Below are 23,256 nucleotides of genomic sequence, written 5' to 3' on the forward strand. Positions count from 1 at the left end.
TCCATATTTTGCTTCTATTACCAGATTAACACACGAGATTATAAACATGAAGTACCCCTTCCTTCATAAAACTTCTAATTTATTTCAAATCCTAATTGAATACCACCCACACATCTAGAGCTTAACCGAGTTTCTCTGAAGATGTATACTTCGCGTGGGAGGCAAACTGTACAAGAGGTTCTAAATAAATTAAAAGTTTCGCGAAAACGAGTTTATTGCAATTTTCCTTTGATATTCGTTTTTAAAAAGGTTATAATTTTTTTATTGCTGAAAAAAAAGTTATGCAATAATGGCTTTTGTTTATTTTCGCAAGGATTCATTACTACTCTTCAGTGAATTTTCTTTTTTGGGCAAATAGGACACTTAAATACGTTGTTTTATTACGTTTCAGTGAGGTGCAAAAAATGTCTATGTAATAAGTAGGTCCTCGAAATATTTTAAAATGCACTAAAGTTCTAAACAAACAGAAAAATATAAGACTTATTTAAAAAAACGTCTCAAAGTATTTTTGATCAACAGAAAAATTTTGGTTCTGACTATTCTATACAATTCATAAGAAAGGCAAATAAACTTAACGATAGGTATTCCATTTCCATAATATTAAAACTACGAGTTCCAGTTTTCAAAGAAATTGTTGAAAAAAATTCTACAAGTTGTCCCTTTTTGACCATACTTTTATATTTTATCACAGTTTCTTTAAGCAATTCAAAGGCACTGTTTTCCCTAAATTTCATAGGCACAAATAACTCGCTAAAGACGCAAAAATGAAAATTTACAAACTGTCTCTTCCGCTCAATAATTTTGTAGATAATTACAATTTACTACCAAATCAAAAACTCCAGTCTTGTACTTTCATAAAAAATAAACTAAAATCAAAAAATAATACTTAATATACACAAAAATTTACAAAATAGCGTGAAAAACTAAATTGCTCTTTCCCACTTTTTCTAATTGTGAACAAGCAAGCCCGGATTAAGAAAATTTGAGGCTCGGGGCTAAATCGTAAAAGGGGGCCCATCGATAAAATTATGCAAAGAAAGCCTTACGTACTTGATTTGTATTTTTTCAATTTCTAAAGCAAATTTTTACGTGGCAAGGGGCCCCTGGGAAAGTGGGGCCCGGTGCTACAGCACCCTTAGCCCCCCCCCCCCCCCCCCCTTAGTCCGGACTTGTGAACAAGTAAGACCAATCTTGATCATAAGTGATTTTTTATCTTTTGCATCATATTGCCACAATTTCCCGCACGCACTTTTGACATTAAAACCATTTTGTTCTTTATCAAATAACTTTTTCAATACCCTTTACATTTGATATTGTTGCCATTATAAACTAAGTGGAAGACACTTAAAACAACAACCGTATTATAAATTTTCCACGAATTAAGCACGTTGTTCTAACCACACGCAAGCTGACAATAAATATGAGGGTAGTTCTGAAATTTTTGTGATATATCCGTGTGAAGGAAGATACTTGTTGAGCGCATGCGGCTCTATCAGAGGACGCCTGGCGTCTAGACACCTTCAGACTGCACGATCGCCTGGACGCTACAAACCGTCGTCTGATAACGACCAATTTCTGATTAGTGACAAGTGTTTTAGTGTGTAGTACCGACTCCATCCAATTAACTACAAGAAATGCCAAGCTTGCCTTAAACCGTATTATTGTCTGCTTGGTAAGTAGGATTTATGTCAGAATGTTGTTAATTAATGTGTTGATATGGATCTACTCTAATAAATTTCATTAAATTTATGCAAATGTGGTGGCGATGATTGTATCTTCAGTAAATGCTGGAAGTGCTAAATCAAAATGGCACATAAATTCAATTTTGCTTAATATTTTATTTTTTTTTTATTTTTGAGATGTATCGAAGTTTATAACCAAGCGGAGAATTTGTTGTGCATTTTCGATAACGGTAATGTAAATGTGTGTCTGTGTTTACACTAATAAAAGGTAATAATTGTAATTTTTTTTTCAGTGGAAAAATAAACACGAAAATTATAGGTTTACTTTCGTTTACAGAATCTCAAAGAAAATTGATTTTTTTTAACAGACTTTTTTCCCGAAAATAAATATTCTTAATTTACATATACAAATATTTTGTTCATTACAATATTTATTTAAAACCTGGTTAAAACACGACAGTTAAAGATTAGTAAAAATTTCATTTTTTAACACAAAATAAGAGCACGAAGTCATAATAAAAACGCCTTCCAGCACGTAACACATAATATGACTCTCTATTTCTAAGAGAAAAATTCATCTCTTTGCGATAACATTTATCACACTTAAAATTTTATGTTTATGAAAATAACAAGCAAATTCTCGACGCCATATGAATATAAATTAATTTAAACTGTTGTTTTAAATTTTTTATAAACTTAGTAGTTCAAATAATTTTAGTCTCGAAATTGAGAAAATTTACAAACGGATGTTTTTGGAAAACGGAATTAAACATGATATTTCATTAATGTTGAGCCATCCTCTTGGGGCCAGTCTGTTTATTTTATGAAAAATAAAATCCCCTGATCGTTTGCAAATACAAAACAACATTTCATCCAATCGTTATCACAGTCTAAATTACCTCAATTCATGCCCAACTTTTTTACTTTTACCCATATAATCTTCTTGTCATAAATTTTTATTCGCAAATGTAAGGAAATGATGGATCGTTTTGTGGTATTTATAATTTCTTTGCTGCTTGAAGTTTAAATAAAAGCTTTCCGCTCTTTAAATTTCTTCAGTCTTTTTTCAATGATTAATTGGCCACTACTCAAGTTTGAAGATTTTAACAAAGATTTCATTTGACAATCATATTTTTCAATCAAAAATTGTCAAAAAATATTGTTTACAAATAAAGGTGTGCAGAACGTTTTATAGTTCCTTAAATTTATTGTTTCCAATTTACTTGATTGGTGTATGATTAAAATTTTAATAGAAAAATATGTGATCATGTCATATTATTATGGAAAACAAAAAAAGGTTGTCAACCAATAAATTCTTATAGGACTGAGGAGTCTTTCATTCAGGCTAGAATTTGGAAATACTTTTTAAAAATTATGTTTATTTTGTTTTGTCACCTAAATGTTAATTTTGTTTTATTAAAAACTTTCAAAGATATGAAATTGTCAACAACTGTATGTATAAGAACGATAATCTTACCATTGCAATAGGTTCATATAAAATCCATTGATAGTATCAGTAGAATGAAAAGAAAATTAACGGTTACAATGTACAATTTTGAGCCTGGAAAAAAACTTTTAATGTAAAAATCTTTTTCGAATTTGTGCAATAATACCCGATTGTCATAAATGGTAAAACTTATTAATACATGTACTTAGTATGATGGATCAAACATACCTGTTTGAGATATGGGACACTAAACATTAAATAAGTCTAAATCTGAAGGCACTTCTTTCACAGTGAATTAGTTAAACTTCAGCCAGAATAAAACGATAGCGAATGAATACAGTTTTCCTTAGACTTATCTGTAGCAAGATTTTGTTTCAGAATTCCTGAAATACGAATCTCACAGTGATATCAAAATATGTGCTCCATAATAATAATAACATAATCGGTATGTAAATTGCACAAGTTATCAAGCTATCAAAGCAAGTTTCGTAACACTAGTTTTTCGAGCGTTCTACATAATTATTTGGGGAAGTGTTCCTCTGCAAAGTTAGTTACGACGTTTTCAATTAATTTTATTGTCTTAACAAAGCTTCAACGTTTTAACTAAGATCATAAACTTTCCCGTTTATTAATTCCTGCAGTGTAGGTGTTACAGGAAGAACGCCAGTTTAACTTTAACTTCAGTTTCAGCGTTAAGTTAATCAATTTGACCAATAATAATAAATCGATGTATTTACGCCACTCTCTTTGAATCCTCGACGCATATTAATAATAAATTTCTTTAAAGACTTCTATGCAAGTTTCAAACATAAAAAATTTATGGATGGAATGTAAGCAAACAAGCATTTGAAAACAACACGTACATCATCCATCAATTTTTAAAATCACAAACAACAACGTATTTCTAAAAGCTTAAATTACGTTGTGGTGAAGGTGAACAACCCTCAAATCGGTTCGTGGTGATGGCACATCACATGAATATAGTCAATAAAGTCGTCCTTTATTTTCTTGTGCTTGATAATACGGGTTACTTTTATCTCGGTTTTTGTGCCGAGAGGTTTCTTAATCGATTTTCTTTCATATAGGCAAATTCTGTAACACAACGTTTGTTTTGTCGTCATTGCACTATTACTAATTTATAGGCGTAAACTTTCACCCTGCATGGGTGGGTGATTCGGTTCAGTCTGGCGCTATTACAGGATTGTATTTTATCGTTAATCATCAACTTGCAATGCTGATGTTTGTACATTTAGAGCACTCAAAATCATAATTCAGAATATTTTGGCAATAAACTAGAAGCGCATATGTGTCTTCTTTAGATACGAGAACTGTTTAAGGTTCAAGTTCACGAAAGTGTTCCTGTGAGGAAAGCTACCCGGAAGAACTTGCGAACTTGCAAATAAAGTTTTATCTTCGATTTTGCAGAAACCTATTTAATTTTAGTTTGAGAAAAAAAGGATCTCAGCCCATCAATAAGGTTGTGCAAGTGGTACTTAAAGGAAGAAGTTCAACTATAATATCTCACTACATAATTTTCGTAATGCATTAGCAACGGGGAAGTATAAATAGCACTCAACTTCTTATTGATCTTAGTTTATTACGCCAACAAAAGGTTTTTGGCTCTAAGATCTGAACAAACTCTTCTTGAACACGACCATATGTAATAATCCAAGTCATTTTGCTGAACTGAGTTATTAAAAAACGTTTATTAGAAATTGTTAGAAAATAGTATTTTATACAACAAGTGGCTAAAATAGTGCTTTTTTTACGCGTGGGCCATTTATATGCACGAGTCGTAGGCGAGTGCTATAAAGCCCACAAGTAAAAAAAAGCACTATATATTAGGTATTATATTTTCTATTTTGGTGGATATTTTTTACGGGATTTTCGGTGCTCAGTATCTCCGGAACTACGACAGATAGAAAGATGCGGTTAAGTCACAGTTTTTCTTTTGTTGCTAACAATCTAGTGGAAAAAAATAGTTTTTTGACCGCTCCTTGTCAACTACTAAATCTATCGATCTGAGATTAGGCCAGGTGATAGATGTCCTGCCGTTCTCTCGATTGATATATTTATAACTGAAATGTATTTTGTTTTCGCACCAAAAAAGCTTTCAAAAACTGCCCTAAAAACACTATCTGAAAATCTATTTTGTTTGATACTTAGTTTATTTGAGCAGAAAAAGTTAAGTTGCAGGTACTCGTTTTATGCAGAATATCAGGCAGAATCTAAAACTGTGATAATTTTTCTCGTATGTGAACAAATAACTGAATTAGAAGTATTTTGCAATTTTGGATTGTCGCCAGCAGAAATTTTGAAGCTCCGGAAATGTCGGTGCTCCATATCTCGGGAATTACGACCGATAGAAAGCTATTGCTTTTCTCGCGCTTTTGTTGCCAAGAATACGGTCTTATATCCCGAATTCAGAAATTCATTTTTTTCAATTTATCGTGTATAGGTACCTATGTATACTTTTCCAATTTTGAGACTCGTTTTTATGAGGGTGCTTCTTTGTGTAAAAGTTAAATTTCTTCACAATTCAGACCATGAAGTGCGGTTGCAGCTCATCACTAGGGTTCGACCAGAACCGCACCGGACACAAAACTTGCATTTGGTGCCAAAGCTATCCGTGACACTAAACCCTAAATATTTTCTTTTATTTTTTTTTAAATATATGTACCAATTTTACTAAGTAGTGTTAGGATTTATTATATTTGCTAAATTTTAAAAAGAAATCAGATAAAAATTAGAAAATGTCAGCCCTTCCTTGGTTTGAGATCTCTCGAACTACCTAGGAAATAATTTATGGCAGGGTTTTTTACAACCTTGAAACCACTGATAATGTTTGCGGTAATCGTTATTGCAGGGCCATAATAACGAGTCTCAAGAAAAGTATGTAAAGTTTTGCAGATAGAAATTGGTTTTTATGGTAGGGTCCCATTGTGCCGCAGTTAAGTATGCCAACAATGGACCAATACCGCAAGTATTCCCTGTTATAAATAATATTCTGCTGGTCTTGCCCAGGTCCGTATTGTGTAGTGAAGCGTAATATTAACGCAAATTTTTAAAAATCACCTACTTTGAAAAAATAAGTAACTTTTTGTAATCTTGGATCATTCATACAGTTTGATCTTTGGACATGTGATATGTAGGTACTTTAGAGTACCTACTTATATTTACTATTGGTTCTTAATGATCTGATAATGCATTTAGAAATATTAAATATTGTCGACATTAATCTGTAGCAGAATTTATTTTAATTTCACTTTTATCTGTTGAATGATGGTACCATCCTTACTATTACAACCTAGCTCGCAGGTAGTTCTCTCAGCGTGTAAACAATCCCGGCCCTGTGGATTATCGGAACAATATGATTTATTGTGGGTACGGTCAGCTTTCGGAGGGCTGTGGTAATGACTAGATAATTTTTATTTCGCTGCCATAAAAACCAATTTCTATCTGCAAAACTTTTATAGTACTCATTGAAAATTACAAAATCAACAATATCATCCTGAAAATGAGCAATTAATTTTTGTATATTTGTGGAATGACAAAAGTTAATTCACTGAAGCATTAATATCTTTCAACAATAAAATAATCATCAATCTTTCTGTTAGTATTAAAGAATAATATGTTAAAGAAAACCAATTTACGACGAAATCGGGTAGCCACATCACGTATCACCAAAACCATGTTAGTTGGAAAAATCTCAGTTTTAACTTTGAATGTCATTTCAACATGAAGTCCATTGTCCACCATGTAGTCTTTTCAGATTACTACTTTTTAGGTCATAGAGTGTTCTCTGCGCAAAAAGCAGATCTCCCGTGAGAGTATCACCCCAAGCGCTCATCTGCTGGTAATTCTTTCGTAAACATAATAAGAGTGAAAATGCGTACTAGTGGTAGTAACAAAAAAGACAATTTTATTTGTGTGAACGAATCTGACTAAGATATTTTTTTCTTTATTTTTCTGTGCAATGGATGAAGAGTTTTTCTCTGCAGGCTTTTTTCCCTTTTTCGTAAAAGCTTTTCCCTTAAAGAATTTCTGGGAAATCTCTCGTTAATCCTATAATACCCTTCACAACGCGGATTTATAAAAATTCTAATCGGTGCCGCAGGAATCAAGGAACAGGTGATGCTGATAATAATTATCAGTTGGTAGTATTGGTCGATCACTCTAGTTCATCATGAACACAACAAAGGATATGTTGGAATTTATTATAGTTCCAATCAAATGAGAGATGGGTGTGCCTAGTCGGAAGCTCCCCTTCAACAGGTTGCCATGGTTTCGCAGGACTGTCGTTGTGGCCATGCCAAGTATTCCGCAAGTCTATTACAGGGTCATTGCCATTACGTTTGAATTTTTCACGCCACTCTGAAAACTACATTTCCAAAGACTTTGGCGTTAAAAGACTAAAGTTGAAAATACAATCGTAAAAGGACATCGATCACCAAAAAATATTAACACGTCAATTCAATTGCCCGTTACTTCTAAACCAATATAAAGTTTTTCATTCGTGACCCCATTTTAACTGCTGGCTGTCTATATATTTCGATTTATCTGTAAAGGATTCTCGAGAAATAGCTCTCGCTTCATAGGATTACTTTTATCCTATGATATCGAAATCTACATACGAACTGTTTAGAGTTCATCTCGATAGGGCGTCGAAAACATTTCTTTCTTCGGTTTTTTATTTTAAATTACATTACGGAGTAACTTTGAGAAATTAGAGTAAAACACAGTTTTTGCCAAATGTATTGCTACCATCCATTCACCTTATGTAAATGAACATGGACTATATTTAACCACAGTTTATGTTTCTTCAAACAATTTCAAGTGCGCGTTGCGTTTCGTTAAACAAATACTTCAATAGAAACAATAGTTTTATGGTCCCATAGTTATGTCTTTGGCTACAAGATTTATAAATAGTGAAATTGTAGTTATTGCTTTAACAAAATACATACATTGAAAATGTTTTCAACTTACTGAACAGGTCTGTAATTTATAGTTAAAAAAAACAGCAGTTCAAAAAAATAGTGATTAGATTGAAAACGCTAAAAAGAGCAAGTTTTAATTTAAAAATTGTCATAAGTAATATAACGAGTGGACTCGAAATTGTCGGAAATTTTTCCGACAGACGAGTAGTTTTTTCGACGATCAATTGCACGAGTGAGCGAAGCGAACGAGTGCCAATTGTCTGGAGAAACAAACTACGAGTACTGGAGGAAAAATTTCCCACAATTTCGAGCTCCCGAGTTATATTCGTCATGAGAATTCAACGAATTCAATTTTCGCGTGGAATTGTCACTGAAAATTTCACTCGTGAAATTTCCAGAAAAAGTTTGTTGTGATTGGTTGATTTGAAAAAATTAAAGTCTTTGATAGGTCGAATCTATGGTGAGTTGAATTCTCACAAAAATGTAACTGAGTTTCTTTAAAACTGGGCAAACCTTCAAAGCTAACAAGTATTCCATTACCAAAGTAGTTCAAAGTCTTGTTATGCCTCGTCAAGAAGTAATTACACTTATCGCATAAGGCCATCAGCTTAAACTAGAACGTAAGTGCAAATCTTATGCTGTTGCGTGCATCAAATATCGAACTTTAGGATAAAATGCGTGTTTGCAATTTTAGACAAGAAATCAATATCATCAAAGTTAAAAATGAGGCTTATCTTTGTATCAACGTAATAAAACTGCACGAATCGAGTTTGATGTGTGGATGTTTTTTTTGTATCTTTTATAGGTACTCTAATTTTTCAAATTCTTGTAGTTTTTATTACAAATGTAATTTAATTTTTAATTCTTAAAATTATTGTTATCGGTAGTGAATGTTACCGTTATATCTTAGTTTCTAATTAGTTAGACAATTTTAAAAAATCTACCAAACTTTAACAGAGTGTCTATCTTGATTCACGTAACAAAAAATGGAAATAATGTTTCAATTTAATGCTTAGTACAGGGTTTAACTGTAAAAGGACATGTGACAACTGATTAAGAGCCACTATCACTTACCTTATACAAATACGCAAAGTATCGTCTAGTTCTTCCAGATTCAGAAAGACAGCAGTTAACTAAAGATTTCATTGGTAATTATGTCAATTCTCAAAACCAAGCGCAAAAAACGTATCCAAACGTAAACAAAGACTCTGTTTTGCAAGAAAAGCTACGCTACGAATTTTTTTATCTCTACTAATTCGAACAATAGACTTAAAAATTGAAATTGCTTTAGTTCATTTACGATGACTCCAAACTAAAAATGCTATAAAGTTTTTTTACTCACTGTCAGTTTATTAAAGTTTATCTAGGTACGTTTTAAAATTGGCAGTCAAGACTCCAAACACCCTGTATATGTACCTATGTTTGTAGCTGTTTATTAATGTATGCCTGTTATTAATACATGTACTTACTTTACTATTATGGCAGTATAGTATCTCTATTAATTAACTAGTTAAGTCAGATATTGTGTTTCATTAGTAACAAAATTGGTGGATGCGCTTAGATAGTTAAGAGAATATTTTACTAACTAATGAATTTAACAGTAGTTTGGATAATGCATGAAGTATAGAGTCTTGATTAACAATTCATTTGACATTTAATACGATACCTTAACAATTTCTTTGAAATTTGCTTTGCGAAAAACTTGTTAAGTACACACAATAATTAAAAAAAAATATTGAAGCGTTTTATGCCAATATGTGGAAATGAAAAAAACACGACCTATGAATATGCACTTATTTTCGTACCAAGCCATTGTTAAACAATCACGCATTCAAACTAGTTATGTTATTTACATGCAAATGTATCAATCTTTACTTCATTTGAGTAATTCGATTGTACATGCATCGGAAAATGTTGTTTAGTATAATAGTTTATGAATGCGATATTATTTATAGACGAAGTGTTTATAATTATAACTTATAACTCTCAACACTATCACTTGTATCATGTCCAATTAATCAAGATTGGCAATTTAGTTTATGTTCTTTCGTGTTAACACATTTTTATTGCTTAATCACATGGCAGCTTTAAAATAAAAATTATCTTGCTAAAAATAGCGAACATTACGACGCCACAAAATGCAAGTGCAGAGAAGAATTTCTTTGTGAAAATTCTGGCGACCCAGACATTGAGAGAATTAAAACGTAACACAAATCTCTTTTACTTTACGCAATGACTGTGGTCTTACGCAAAATGTATCAAAAAATTTATCGAAAAAAATTGTGATCAAAGTATTTTCTTGCTCAGATCTCACACAATTTATGTTTAACCACACTCACCTAAATATTTAGCATGCTTTTAAATAAACTAAAATATAAGAAAAGTCTGTATGTTGTTGTAAAACCAATTTTATTCTTATAACATTGGTTTCAATCGAAACTGAAATATCTGCAAGAAAAAATTAATTAACTAGAAATGTTACCACTTTTTTTTTCTTTTCAAGGTGGTTGGACATGGTGGCAAATATGACGGACGCCAAAATGGAGTTGGAATCGGTGTCCCCCGTAACACTGAGTTCTGATTGGTCTCGAATGGCACGACTGATATTTCTTGCATCTCTTGCAGCCATCGGAAGTATTGGTAATGTGTTTATGATAAGCGCCGTCATGATTGAAGATTACCTCCGAAAGCGAGGTAAGAGAAGATGTCTGACAGTTTGAGGAAATTTTTAAGATTGATGTATTGTTCCACTGGACATTATTTTCCAGAAATATTAATTTCTTATTATTTTTCGTTTTATGACATATTGTCAATAAAGAAAACCGGTTTTATATTTTTAGAATTTTTACGACGATTTGTTCCGTTCGTTAGAGGCAAGAACGAACATATTAAAATTGTACGGCAATCGATCATGAGTTCTCATGACATTCGTTTAAAAATGAGTTATTAAAATAAAACAAAACTATAATAAATTTAACATTAAATGATGCTGTGATTAAATGCATGTTGTTTACTAAAATTTAATGGAATAAATATCTACATTAACTTTGTAATGAAAATAATTTTATACAAACACTAAATTAATTAACTTTTAATATCCATGGGGTACATAACTACAATTAGTCTTGTATTCGTACATTCGTCGATATTTTTTAATTTGATACTTGACATGATTATTCAAAAAATGAGAAAACTAAATTAAAATTTATGCCCTGACTGCTTGCAGCGCATACATGCCTCCTAAGGTTCATATCCGACAACAAAGATGTTAGTCGTGCTTGCTATAAATTTATTTAAAAGTACATCGTCGCCTGACCTTTTCACTTGGCTGGAAAAAATGTTGAACTGGGATCATAAATTATGTGGTTCTTTGTTACAGTGAACTTTGGCATAAGTGAAAATTTGTCGTGTCGAGGAAGCGTTGTATTAACACATTTATGAAAACATAAAAATGTTCGAAACTGTTATGTCGACACCACATTGTAGTTTATCTTCTTTAAAATTTTTCGTTTAAATGTAGGAAGTAGTTTTTATTATTATAGTTATTTTACGTTTTTAATGGTTATCCGGGAGTATTCATGCAATTTAATCAAATTTCAACTACGTCATTTAAAAAATAGCGCGGTTTGTTTTTTCAAAGTGAGAGGGTAAAAAAAAATTCTTTAGGATAATGATGTACATATAAAAATTTTTTTTTTGGATAATACACCAAGAAATGAAGGATATAATATGAACTTTATGACCGTCTCGAAGAATTTACGATTTTTCCCATAAAAGATACACTTTGTGTTAGATTAATAAAAGAAATGGCTAACCCGCATTGCTTTTGCTGCAAAATCTATAAAAATCTATTCTACAGTATGTCCCCGGATTAAGTTCACAAGAGGAAAATAAACGTTATTTTTTATTTTACAAAAAAATGACAAAGAAATAATATTTTTTGCTTAATTTAAAATAAATAAATCTTTAATTAAAACTTTAATATTATGAAGCTGTGTTCTTAAAATCGAAAAAAACAAAAAATAACGAAAAACTTTTTTATTTTTAATTTTGCAAAAAATGTCAAAGGAATGAAATTTGTTCCTTAACTCAAACCAATTTCCACTATTTGATTGACCCATTACCTGTTTTAGCACATAGTTCAATTCTAACTCGTAATTCTTTAAGACTGTTTCGAATTTTCTCAATTATTGTTAAGGATGCAATTGCATTTTTTTTCCAATTTTTTAATACTTACACATTATAGGGTAAATTTTTCTTTAATCTTGAACGCATTATTTGATATTGTGAATCGACAGCCTGCTATTATTTAAATACAATTACAAAATTTAATAAATGAAAAAATTAATTTTAAGAGTACAAACTAATAATTTTGAAATTTTAATTGCATATTTTTTTGTTTTGAAATAAGCAAAAAATGTTATTTCTTTGTCATTTTTTTGTAAAATGGAAAATAAAGTTTTTTTCCCTCTTGTGAACTCAATCCGGGGACATACTATATATCAGTAATAAAATTAATTGAAAAAGTTATAAATTTATACAGGATATGTAATTAGCAGATAATTTTATTTAGTAATTGTATATTGAATTTTATTACAAAAATTACAATTAATGCAAAACTAAATTTAATTTTAGAATCGTATAATAAATAGTGTAAACGAAAATACATGTTTGTTCATTTAATTTGATCATTCTCATTGAAAGTATTGATTTTCCCAATTGAGATAAATTTATATCTAAATGTAGGTATTTAATAATACCGAAAACTCTGAACACTAAATTATAACATTATTTGATGATTGTTTCATTAGTACTTTGTAGTCTATAAATTTTCTTTACGAAATAGGAATTGGAAGAATTTATCAAGATGACATTTAAAAAACTATTTAATTTTTCTTACCTACTGCCAAAAGAAGACTTTATTTATATATTTTTATTTTGTACGCCTTACATTTTAAAATGTACTAAAATACAAGAAAAAATAATTGTTACTTCTACACTTTATCGTTGTACCGCTTTAAAATTTCTTTTTCTTTTCATCTTACGAGATGAGATCGTATTCATTGGTTAACAAATGATAAACTAATTTGGAGTGACGTATCTATATAGTAGTGATAATTATCTGACGCACTCTGAAATAAGTGCGCTTCCTACCCTGCAAAACCATGAAACTATATTTAGATACGTCAATATCTTCAGCTTATTTGGCAATAAAATGATAAGTGCTTTACTTTTGGTAGTTTTTTGGTTATTAAACAATAAAAAAATACCTTGGAGGGGTAATTAATAGAAATTAAAAAAAATGTTCTGCACGGATATGTTTGTACTAATAAATTAAGTTAACAGGTTTTTTACAAATTTGCTTATAAATAGAATAGTTTTAGAAATGTGAGTATGAAGTTCTAGAAGTATTTCGTACCAAACTGGTTTTCAAGTTGGGAAAGATGCACAGCAGAAATTTGGAAGTGAATTTCAAAGGGAACAATTTAATTGCGTGGAAATAAATGAATTACTTTGTAAAGTATCAATTAAACACAATTTAAATTCAGCCAAACGTAATAAGAAAAATGTAATTTAAAAACCAACAATGACATTTGATACCAAATTTAGAATTGAAAACATTGTCTTTATTATTATTTTTTCTAAAGTTTTTTTTCATTTTGGACTGTTTTGTTTTAGGTAATACTTTCGTAGTAAGTGTGGCATTGGCTGACCTCTTAGTAACCGGCGTAGTAATCCCAGCATCGGCGGTAGTGATCCTTGCCGGCCTTCCAGAGAACCTCCCTGTCTGCAAATTTCAATGGTTCCTCGCAACTCTCTGCTTCTTGGTAACAGTTTTATCCCTGACCGCGGTCGCTGCAGAAAATTACGTCCGTCTGTGTTGTTCTGCTGCAACATACGAACTCCTAAATCGCGGTAAAATTACAGCCATCCTTCTTATGCTATGGATCGTTAGTGCTGTGACCTCGAGTCTACAATATGCTACAGATTTAACCTTTGATTATTGCACTCGTCAAAATCCTGGTCTAATTCCTTACCAAGCAACCGTGGGAGTGGTGTTTGTGTTTTTACCTATAATTTTAACGTTTTTTAGTTACGTCCGAACAAGTTACCAAATAAGAAAAGCCAAATCTAGACCCAATTTTAAACCATCAGTTACTTTCAATTGGGACTACTCTTTGATGCACACTAACTTGTGTAGTTTCATCCTGTTTGTGTTCTTCTGGCTTCCGTTTGGAGTGGTTTTAGCTGTGGGAACGGTGAAAGAAGTCCACAATAGTTTGTTCTATAAGTTAGCTTGGTTAGGCATTACTAAGTCTTGTATTAATAGCATTTTGTACTGCATTACTAATAGGCACTTCCGAGGAGCTTACGTTAATCTATTTCATTATTGCTGCTGTAAAACCACGGTAACATTTTCGAGAAGGCAACGACCTGAAGGTGTGCGACCCTCAGGAGATGTCCGTGTCCATATTATTCCAGGTTATAATATGTACTGCAGTCCTCAGAGAGGCCGCGAAGGACAAAGTAAAAGGTGCTCGTCTCGACCCAATGGAAGAGATGTTTACGAATTATGATGAGACGATTATTACACCACTAGTAGAGGGGTGTGGATATAGAACAATTTATCAAAAATGTATGTTAAAACGGCGAGTTTTCATTGTTGGATTTTGAAAATATTGCGCATAAGATTTTTGGTGATATTCTAACTTTAATGAATGTCCCTTCTAAGAGCGCATAATCGAATAACCTCCTATCAAAGCTTTTTTCCATTGTCCAGCCACGTATTTTTTCTTTTGAAAAGTCGAAACTTTTTTAAATCACAAAAGTGTAAATGGTATGACAATAACCTTTCGTTAATTCGTTACATCAGCAGAATATGGGTAGAAAACTATAAGTGGTTTGTTTTTTTCCACAATTTTCATAACCAGAATCTCTAGTGAGATTAAAGACCAATATGTTTGGCCAAATGCTAATATCAGATCAATAACTTAAGCGATTAACTGAAAGTGGGTTGCCTAACCTTTTAAGATAAGCAACGACAAATAAGATTTCTTTTAAAAATAGTTTCGTTCCAACTTTTCAAAGTTAATTATTTTTCCAAAGTTTGACTCTTCGTTTTCTTAACAGTGGTTGGATTTTATATATTATAAAAGTACATGAACGAACATTCCAGGATGTCAGTATTCCACTAATTTCAACTAAGTATTAGAAAACATTCCGTGAATTAATTTTAGCGTTATATAAAGTTTCTGACTTAAACGGATTTAAATGATTTGCAAACATGTTTGAGAGTTTGCTAAATATAAATAAACCTTCTTAATCGATGTATCTTGGATCTTAATTTACTGCACACGCGCAGTTTTTAATGCCTTTTGAAGCTTTAATTAATCTTTATGAAAATTACCTTAAAAGACTGACTCAAATTAGAGTTTGTTAAATAATTTAATATTTATTTAGTTAGCGTTAGAATGAATTGCCTTGCTAAAAGATGCAATGCAATATTGAACCGCTGCGAGAGCTTCTTGTAAACAGGTTAATCAATTGGTTCTTGCTACGCGTTCACAAAGTTCATATTTTATGAAAGACATGTATCCAAAAATAAATATTACAATAGGTATTTAACTCTTAATATAGAATTTAACTTGCTGCAAGTACAAAAGATATGAAGTTTTTGATTACAATTTTATAACAAACTTATTTATTAATATTAATAAATAAATTTATAAACAAATATATTATATTAGTAAATACTTGCCGAAAATATTCTAATTGAACCGTGTCCCGGCGCATCCACCATTTTCATTTAAAGACTGCAACAAGCACAACGGAACATTACGCACATTTTATAATACTTGTCCGCTTAAATAATACCGTCCATAGCAAAAACAAACAAGAAAAAGAATCATTCAGGCTTAATGAACGAAATTTATTGATAGCTAACGTTGCGTCCATAAAAAGTCATTAAGTTCTACCTTTAAGCTCTTAATCCTCATTCGTTTGGATAAAATAGAAGAATTTTTTATTTTGTTTATTTCCGAATGAATCTTCTTCTTGCGTGTTCACATTTTACCTCCGCTTTGACGCTTATCGTAGGTACAAAAAATAAACAATTCCATAAAACCGACACGAATGTAGCTACTAAGAATTTGTTGATTCGCCCTTTCCTGCTAATTTACGGAAGGTCCAAGATACATTGCGTGAACGAATATTATGACTATATTTTTGATTTTATCGATTTGCACTTGGAAATTAAACGTGGATTCCGCTTTAAGTCGTTAAGAAAATCAAAATATAGTTCAAAATTTTTGCGGACCTAATACCTGAGTGCCTATCGCAACGTTACTTTACTTTAATGGTAGACAATACTGAAATTTATCAAAATGGTATTTTATTATCTAAATATTAACTAAATTTAATCGCACCAACTATATTTATGTGTAAATCTACTAAAATGTTTTCATATATTTATGTATATAAATGTACCCATCCTTACATGTAAAAAACTCGTTGCTTGAGAACAAGCTGAGTTACTGGGATCTAAGAGCTTTTCTTAAGCCAGTTATTCAAGTTATACTGCTAAGGTAAATAAAAGTGAAGATTATCACTAGAAACAAATTTGCACAACTAATTACTTTGGGCAAAGCATTTTTGGGGGTGGGTCTGTGACTGCAATTGGAGTTAATCGATTTACTTACGGAGATCCGCTGCCAAGATTTGCTTTATAACAAATTTGTCCGGAAACTGGTATAACCCTCTGTCCAAAATCTAGAAGATGAAAGGAAATGGTCGGAACATATAATAAATGTTGCCTTCTTCCCAGCTGTGATCTCTCTAACGAAGATAGAAATTAAACTGTAATATAATGTGATAAGGGACCATTGTGCTAAATGGATTGTTGGTGATTATGATTGAATTTTTATTAACAATGAAATTAGATTTGATGGATCACATAAACGGAGGTTATTAGGTATTTCAACACTGCTTTTCAAAAATGCTTTCAACTTTATTAAAACAAAGATTTATATCCTTCAGTACACTTCAATGGCTTAAAATAAAAACCTCTTTTTCTTCACAACTTGCGGAAAATCCGCAGCATACGTCTGAGTTTCTTGCGAGCATTTTATAGGAGCCTGACTCAGAGGTTCTTCTTCATCAAACGTTTTTCTTAGAATATCTTCAATGAAGTCGGAACAAGCTTTCGATAAAAATTCTTTCGTCATGTAATTTGAATGCAAAAGACACGTCGCTTTGTCATGCATGTTCGTGTTCAAGCGTTGATAAATGTTTACTAATAATTTTGATTTTTACAGTGACACTTGTCACGAGATTGCTGGATCTTTTTCAGTTTGAGTCAGATAGCGTTGTTGAAAAGCAGTAAAAAATCTTATGATGTATTAACTACATGTGTAATAAATGTCCAGACGCATTATCTGTAAATGTAACATGTAAAGTAATCTATTTGTATTATGAATGTGTTCAATGTGCATTTTATTTTCGTAACACTGTTATTTATTTAGAAGTTTGTGGGCAGAATTTCATAGAGAGAAACATACACGATTCCTAATCACCGGACTTCAGAAATCTGCCCTACAAATGTGTAGAATTTCCTTGATTTTACCCTCTGCTTCAGAGGATAAGCGGTATTCTAAATGGAAATATGTATTCTTATATTATATACATTATAAATGTTGTGATAATAATACAAAATTGATGGTCCATATGTAACACAAAGTATTAGAACAATGTTTACATAATCTTATATTTAGAAGAGGTAAAATCAAAATTTTTAACAATGAATTGAACGAATTTATCTAGATGAACGTATTCTTCTAAACATAACATTGTAATAAACAAGGCACAAAAAAAAACATTCTTACTTTGTTTGCAGAAGCTTTTTGTGGGCAATTATGTAAAATATACTTGCAATGTAAAAATCATGTAGATTTTATAAGTTGTAATAAAAACATCAAAATCGACATTTTCATGTTTTTATTGACACGTGACAGGATGACATTCTTTGACAAATAAAGCTGCGAAAATGAATTTTGTTAGTGTGAGTCTTTTTTTAAATTTCAGTAATTTTCGGTTCTTTTTAGGAGAATACATATCCAACTTCTGTTTTTTGTATTATAGCAACGGAATTCTGCGAACGATTTTCTTTTTGTGGTTTAAGAAGTCTGAAATTATTTTAGAAAACGTTGGGGATAAAGCACAATCTGTTTTAGCGATTCTTTCTATTTATGTAAGAAACGAGTTGCTGTTTTCTGAGAATTGTTCAACTATAATCTACCACGTTTTCATCATGATGTGCTACATAGTACCGTTGGTTGGAGCGATTTGTGCTGATAGTTTTTTAGGAAGGTATAGGTAAGGAGACAATCAAATACTCAGAACACTCGTAGAAGCTTTCATTTAATTTGTTTCATTCTATGAGGACGTGAAGCAATATACTACCACATTAATGAATCAAATCACAATTTAATCGGAAAAAAGACAAGAGATTTTAATCGAATTCATATCAGATAGCACCCTGACACCATCGGGAATTTGATAAAAACAATTATCTGTATCTACTTATTGTATCTACACGTTAATTTTTATTTTGTATTACATATTCCGAAATTTAAAAACATTGGAGATTTTGTTTTTTTATAGTTAAGCAGTTAATACTTAGAAATAGAACTAATCTTTTTCTTTTTTCAGAACAATTTTATATTTCTCTATAATATATTTGGTTGGAAATATTTTAATGTGTGTGGGGGCCATTCCTGCAATTGAAATGTCTTCAATGTAAGTGGCACCAAAATTTTTTAAAATCATTTTTTCAGTATATTATAAAATAATTGTCAGTTCCACATTCGTGTGATTATGATTAAACTAAAAAAGAACTTTTTTCGTGTAATTCTAGTTGTATATAAAAATTACTTTCTATACATTATAGGTACACCACATAGTTTTTCGACGCTGTTGTGAATATTCTCTATATCCTTTATTGTTTTTCAAACATTTTGACTTAACTTGAATGTTTCATTTAAGTTGAGATAAGTCTCAAGTTTTGTTCTAAATTAGAATGACTATTTATTTGTCAAATATGATATACACCACTTTTTATTGTCTCAATCTCTGCTTCTGATCTGTTTAAATGTGTCTTCAATTATGTATGTATTTACTTTTTATTTATACTTTCCACAGTCTATTTGATAGTAAAATCATCCGGATTTTCCATCGTCATTCTTTTTCCTTTTAACTTTAACTTTTTAATAATGTTGCTGTCATCATCTGTGGTTCTGATCACGTTTTTGTTTTTTTTAAATCTTTTCGTTTTTCCTTAATTTAAAATTTTTTCATTCTTTTTTGTTGATTTTGTTTATTCCTAGCTTCGATGTTTCTTGGATAGATGCTCTATCGCAGTTTAGATCTATTTATAATTTGCCATGAAATAAAAATACAGAACAAACAGAAGCAGCTATTCATGAAGAGTTGATTGCAGCCGCATGTTCCCAATACCATGACTGAATCAACAAACAAAACTGTCCCGGGGAAGAAAAACATTAATTTTCCTATCAGTGATAACAAAAATAATTGCACCAGAAAGATTCGTGTCCGTTACTACCTGACCTTTGCATTACATTTATTCTGTTGTTGAAACTTATTTTTCATTTATCACAGTTGTTTTGTTTAGTTACATTTGTTATTTTCTCACACTATCACTTTTTATCTCTATGCAAATTAAAAATGTTCCAATTATTCCAGTCATGATGATTTTTATTTTCTAGCTCCCTTTCCGCAATTGGCCTCCTCTTGATTTCCGTAGGCACCGGAGGCATAAAACCATGCGTAGCAGCTTTTGGAGGCGATCAGTTTCATCTACCTGCTCAGAAAGATCTTTTGCAACATTTTTTTTCACTTTTTTATTTCGCCATTAATTTGGGAGGATTTGTTGGGATGATTATAACACCAATACTTCGGAAATGGGTTTCTTGTTTTGGTAACGATACTTGTTATGCCTTAGGATTTGGTTTTCCTGCAGTCTTAATGTTGATATCCTTACGTATAAATTTCAGTCAGTACAAGACACTAATGTTAAAACGTTTTTTGCAGTGCTTTTTGTTTTGGGAAAACCTTGGTACAGATTAAAACATCCAAAAGAAAATGTTATGTTGCAGTTTTTTCGATGCACTACAGTAAGAGGGTTTTTGACTCACATTGTAAATCTCGCAGTATGCTTTAGCAAAACGATGCAGATCAAGAAGTGATGATAACGAAAAAAAACACTGGTTAAACGCAGCTAAAGGAAAATATAGCTACAAGTTAATTTCTGATATAAAGAAGGTTTTTGCTGTTTTATTTCTCTACATTCCTTTACCAATTTTCTGGTCCCTGTTCGATCAACAAGGCTCTCGATGGACTTTCCAGGTACATCTAAACCAAATATTACAATAAACAAAGTCACATTTTAGGCTTCTCACATGGATGGGAATGTTTTTGGTATACAGATAGTTCCCGACCAAATGCAAGTGGTGAATCCTGCAATGGTGCTAATTTTAATCCCACTTTTTGACAAAGTAATAAATCCGGGTCTTTTGAAACTTCATGTGATGGAAAATTCGTTACACAGAATGGCAATTGGAGGTCTTTTTGCAAGTGCAGCGTTTTTATCAGCGGGGATTCTAGAATTAGTATTGGAAACAACATATCCGAAGCAACCTTTAGAAAAACACGCTTCGGTTAATATTATCAATACTTTACCTTGTGATGTTAATGTCCACAACCCTTTTAATGCAATCCAAAAAATTCCGAGTAGCGAAATGCATAAGTTTGAAGACATAGCATGTGCAAATTTCACAAAATATACTTTGATGGTTCAAGCGCCCGAAACATGTGGAACCATTTACCTAGGAAGACATAAACACAAAGTAAAAGTTATAGCTGAAGAAAAACAAGTACAATGACTGATCATTAATAAAACTATATTGATTTTCCTATTTTCAGACAGATACAGTTCTCATCGGGATAAACACAGAGAACAAAATTCAGTCTTTTATTACAGATCCTGTAGACTTTCAAAAGTCTTTGAGCGGAAAGCCAAGATTGAGGTCTTTATGATTGTATGTGTCTTGAAACTAAGACGAATTTTCAGAGTTGCTTACATTAAAAGTTCCGAACGGCTGCATGATGTAAAAGTGACATTAAAAAATTCCGCAGGATTACAAGACGTCTACTTTGTACACAACTCTAATAGTTCGTTTTTGGCAGATTCTGCTTATATGGAATTACCTCAAGGATTGTAAGTGTTAGATACAATTGAGTCATTAAATGACGTATTTTCTCTAGATACGAGTGTATCATTACTTCTCGAGGAATACCGCATCTTTACGAAGATATTTTTAGTTTAGATCTTGGAGGTGTTTACTCATTAATTGTAAGGGAAAGAAACATGAAGATTGAGGTGATTTAAAAGATTATTCTATTGGGATTATAACAAATTTTTAGTTTTTTAAGTTGTACGTCATGTCTGCTCCCAACACTGTTAATATCTTGTGGTTACTTCCACAATACTTTCTTATTTCTGTGGCAGAAATACTCTTTGGAGTGTCTGGATTAGAATTTTCTTTTACCCAGGTTTTACAGACACTCTGAAATAAATAATAATTTGAACATATTTTAGGCCCCTAAAAGTATGAAAACCGTGACAATAGCTTGCTGGTATTTATCTGTGGCCGTTGGAAATTTGTTAGTGATATTAATAACTCAAGCAAATCTTTTTCAAAGTCAGGTAAGAGTCACTGGAAGTGCAAAAATAGATTTCCTACGTATTAAAATTATAAGATTTTTCATTTTCCTTGATAATTGAAAGAACAATCATCTCAAACTGCGTATAAGCTTTTGAGGATATTTTTTCTTGTTCCTATATTTTAGTAATGTTATTTTGAGATTTTAACAAGATTTCTAATTATCTACTTACATCATTTGGTCGTCATTTTTTGTAATCTTTTAAGTGTATACTTTATTAAAATACGTCAAAATCACAATGGCTCAGTAATATTATCGATTTATTAGTTTTGTGTAATTTCAGGCACAGGAATTTTTCCTGTTTGCTGTCGTCATGATTGCGGATATGATGGTGTTTATTGAAATGACTTCAAATTATAAGTTTGTGCAATTGGAGGCTGACAGTTCCGCCAATTTCCTTACTCAAGAACAAATTCCTTTAATGCAAGGTTCATTAAGCAATTCAGATTTATACAACTAATTAGACCGAATGCACTTATTCTTAGCGAACAGTGTAAAATAAAAATGTATTAAAGCAATAGTGTCCAGTACATTAGAATACCGGACTTTTCAATAATAAATTAAAACATGTCTATGAATGAATGGATGCAGGCATGTTTATTTGTTGTTTATCAAGTTTAGACATATTTTTTTGCATTTCCATCAACACTAATTTAGATAAAAAAATAGGATTTAAAGTTTTAGTATCTGTACCTTTATGACAACCAATAAAACAATGATATTTTTTATCTGTTTTACTAAAATAATAGAATTAATAACAATTTCTCCAATTGTTTTGATAAGAAAATAAAAGCTTTAATTTTGTTGTCCTTGTACTTTGTTTTTTGACGTTACCGGGTACATAGTAGTTTGGTCTGTAATTTGAAAGTTTCCTTTAAACCGTCAAATCCTAAATATTAGAGTGGCAATAAAGAAAAAGAGACTACGAATTTTACAAACACCAGCTTGAGTAATTTATACCTACCAGTTCGCACAGAAAAAATCTTTTACCTAAGAGTGTGCATGTTCATTTGAAATTTGGTGACTTTCTGCATTGAAAACGGTGCCACATGTTCATCATAAAGCGGCCTTGATTTATTTCTTATCAAACAAGTACGTTATAACAATAGAAAACAAATACAGATCTAGTGTGAAAATATTTAAGCAGTTATCAAAGAGTTAGAGAAATGAAAATACAGAGTGGCCCAGCAAAAAGTTCTTTAATGATACAGATAACGAAACTTTTAAAATGTTACATTTTATTTGCTTAACTTTTTGGTACACTTTATCCTGTTCATAAATGATTACACTCTACTATAAGTATAAGACAATAGCAAATATGTGAATAAAATTATCTAAAAAGAAAACAAAGAAATTTGCTAAACGACAATGATCAATGTAATCTTGAAGTTAA

The 23,256-nt window shown here is 31.3% G+C and overlaps 2 protein-coding genes across 2 annotated transcripts; both read left to right on the forward strand.

The window, feature by feature from the left end:
• The first annotated feature begins 1,516 nt into the window (after positions 1–1,516).
• Positions 1,517–18,121, forward strand: LOC148179041 (melatonin receptor type 1B-like). The gene is made up of 3 exons (XM_088029904.1): positions 1,517–1,672; positions 10,570–10,760; positions 13,746–18,121. The coding sequence occupies exons 2-3, from the start codon at positions 10,580–10,582 to the stop codon at positions 14,642–14,644; spliced, it is 1,080 nt and encodes a 359-aa protein (XP_087886030.1). The 5' UTR covers positions 1,517–1,672; positions 10,570–10,579; the 3' UTR covers positions 14,645–18,121.
• On the forward strand, positions 18,109–22,384 carry LOC148179042 (solute carrier family 15 member 1-like). Its single transcript, XM_088029503.1, has 14 exons — positions 18,109–18,123; positions 18,167–18,245; positions 18,296–18,437; positions 18,774–18,860; positions 19,847–20,121; positions 20,172–20,254; positions 20,292–20,486; positions 20,531–21,013; positions 21,063–21,166; positions 21,211–21,357; positions 21,405–21,519; positions 21,564–21,692; positions 21,739–21,846; positions 22,147–22,384. The coding sequence occupies exons 1-14, from the start codon at positions 18,109–18,111 to the stop codon at positions 22,321–22,323; spliced, it is 2,139 nt and encodes a 712-aa protein (XP_087885629.1). The 3' UTR covers positions 22,324–22,384.
• Positions 22,385–23,256: the final 872 nt, after the last annotated feature.

This window comes from Gnatocerus cornutus, chromosome 2 (assembly GCF_029298725.1).
Source record: "Gnatocerus cornutus isolate USDA-ARS CGAHR chromosome 2, icGnaCorn1.1, whole genome shotgun sequence".
In the NCBI taxonomy this organism is placed as follows: domain Eukaryota; kingdom Metazoa; phylum Arthropoda; class Insecta; order Coleoptera; family Tenebrionidae; genus Gnatocerus; species Gnatocerus cornutus.

Bases quoted from the DNA above. Each gene is read 5' to 3' on its own strand.
- LOC148179041 (XM_088029904.1), top strand. From the start codon at position 10,580: ATGGTGGCAAATATGACGGACGCCAAAATGGAGTTGGAATCGGTGTCC. The intron at 10,761-13,745 runs GTAAGAGAAGAT...GTTTTGTTTTAG, and splicing joins AGATTACCTCCGAAAGCGAG to GTAATACTTTCGTAGTAAGT.
- LOC148179042 (XM_088029503.1), top strand. The intron at 21,520-21,563 runs GTGATTTAAAAG...ACAAATTTTTAG, and splicing joins AAAGAAACATGAAGATTGAG to TTTTTTAAGTTGTACGTCAT. The intron at 21,847-22,146 runs GTAAGAGTCACT...GTGTAATTTCAG, and splicing joins CAAATCTTTTTCAAAGTCAG to GCACAGGAATTTTTCCTGTT.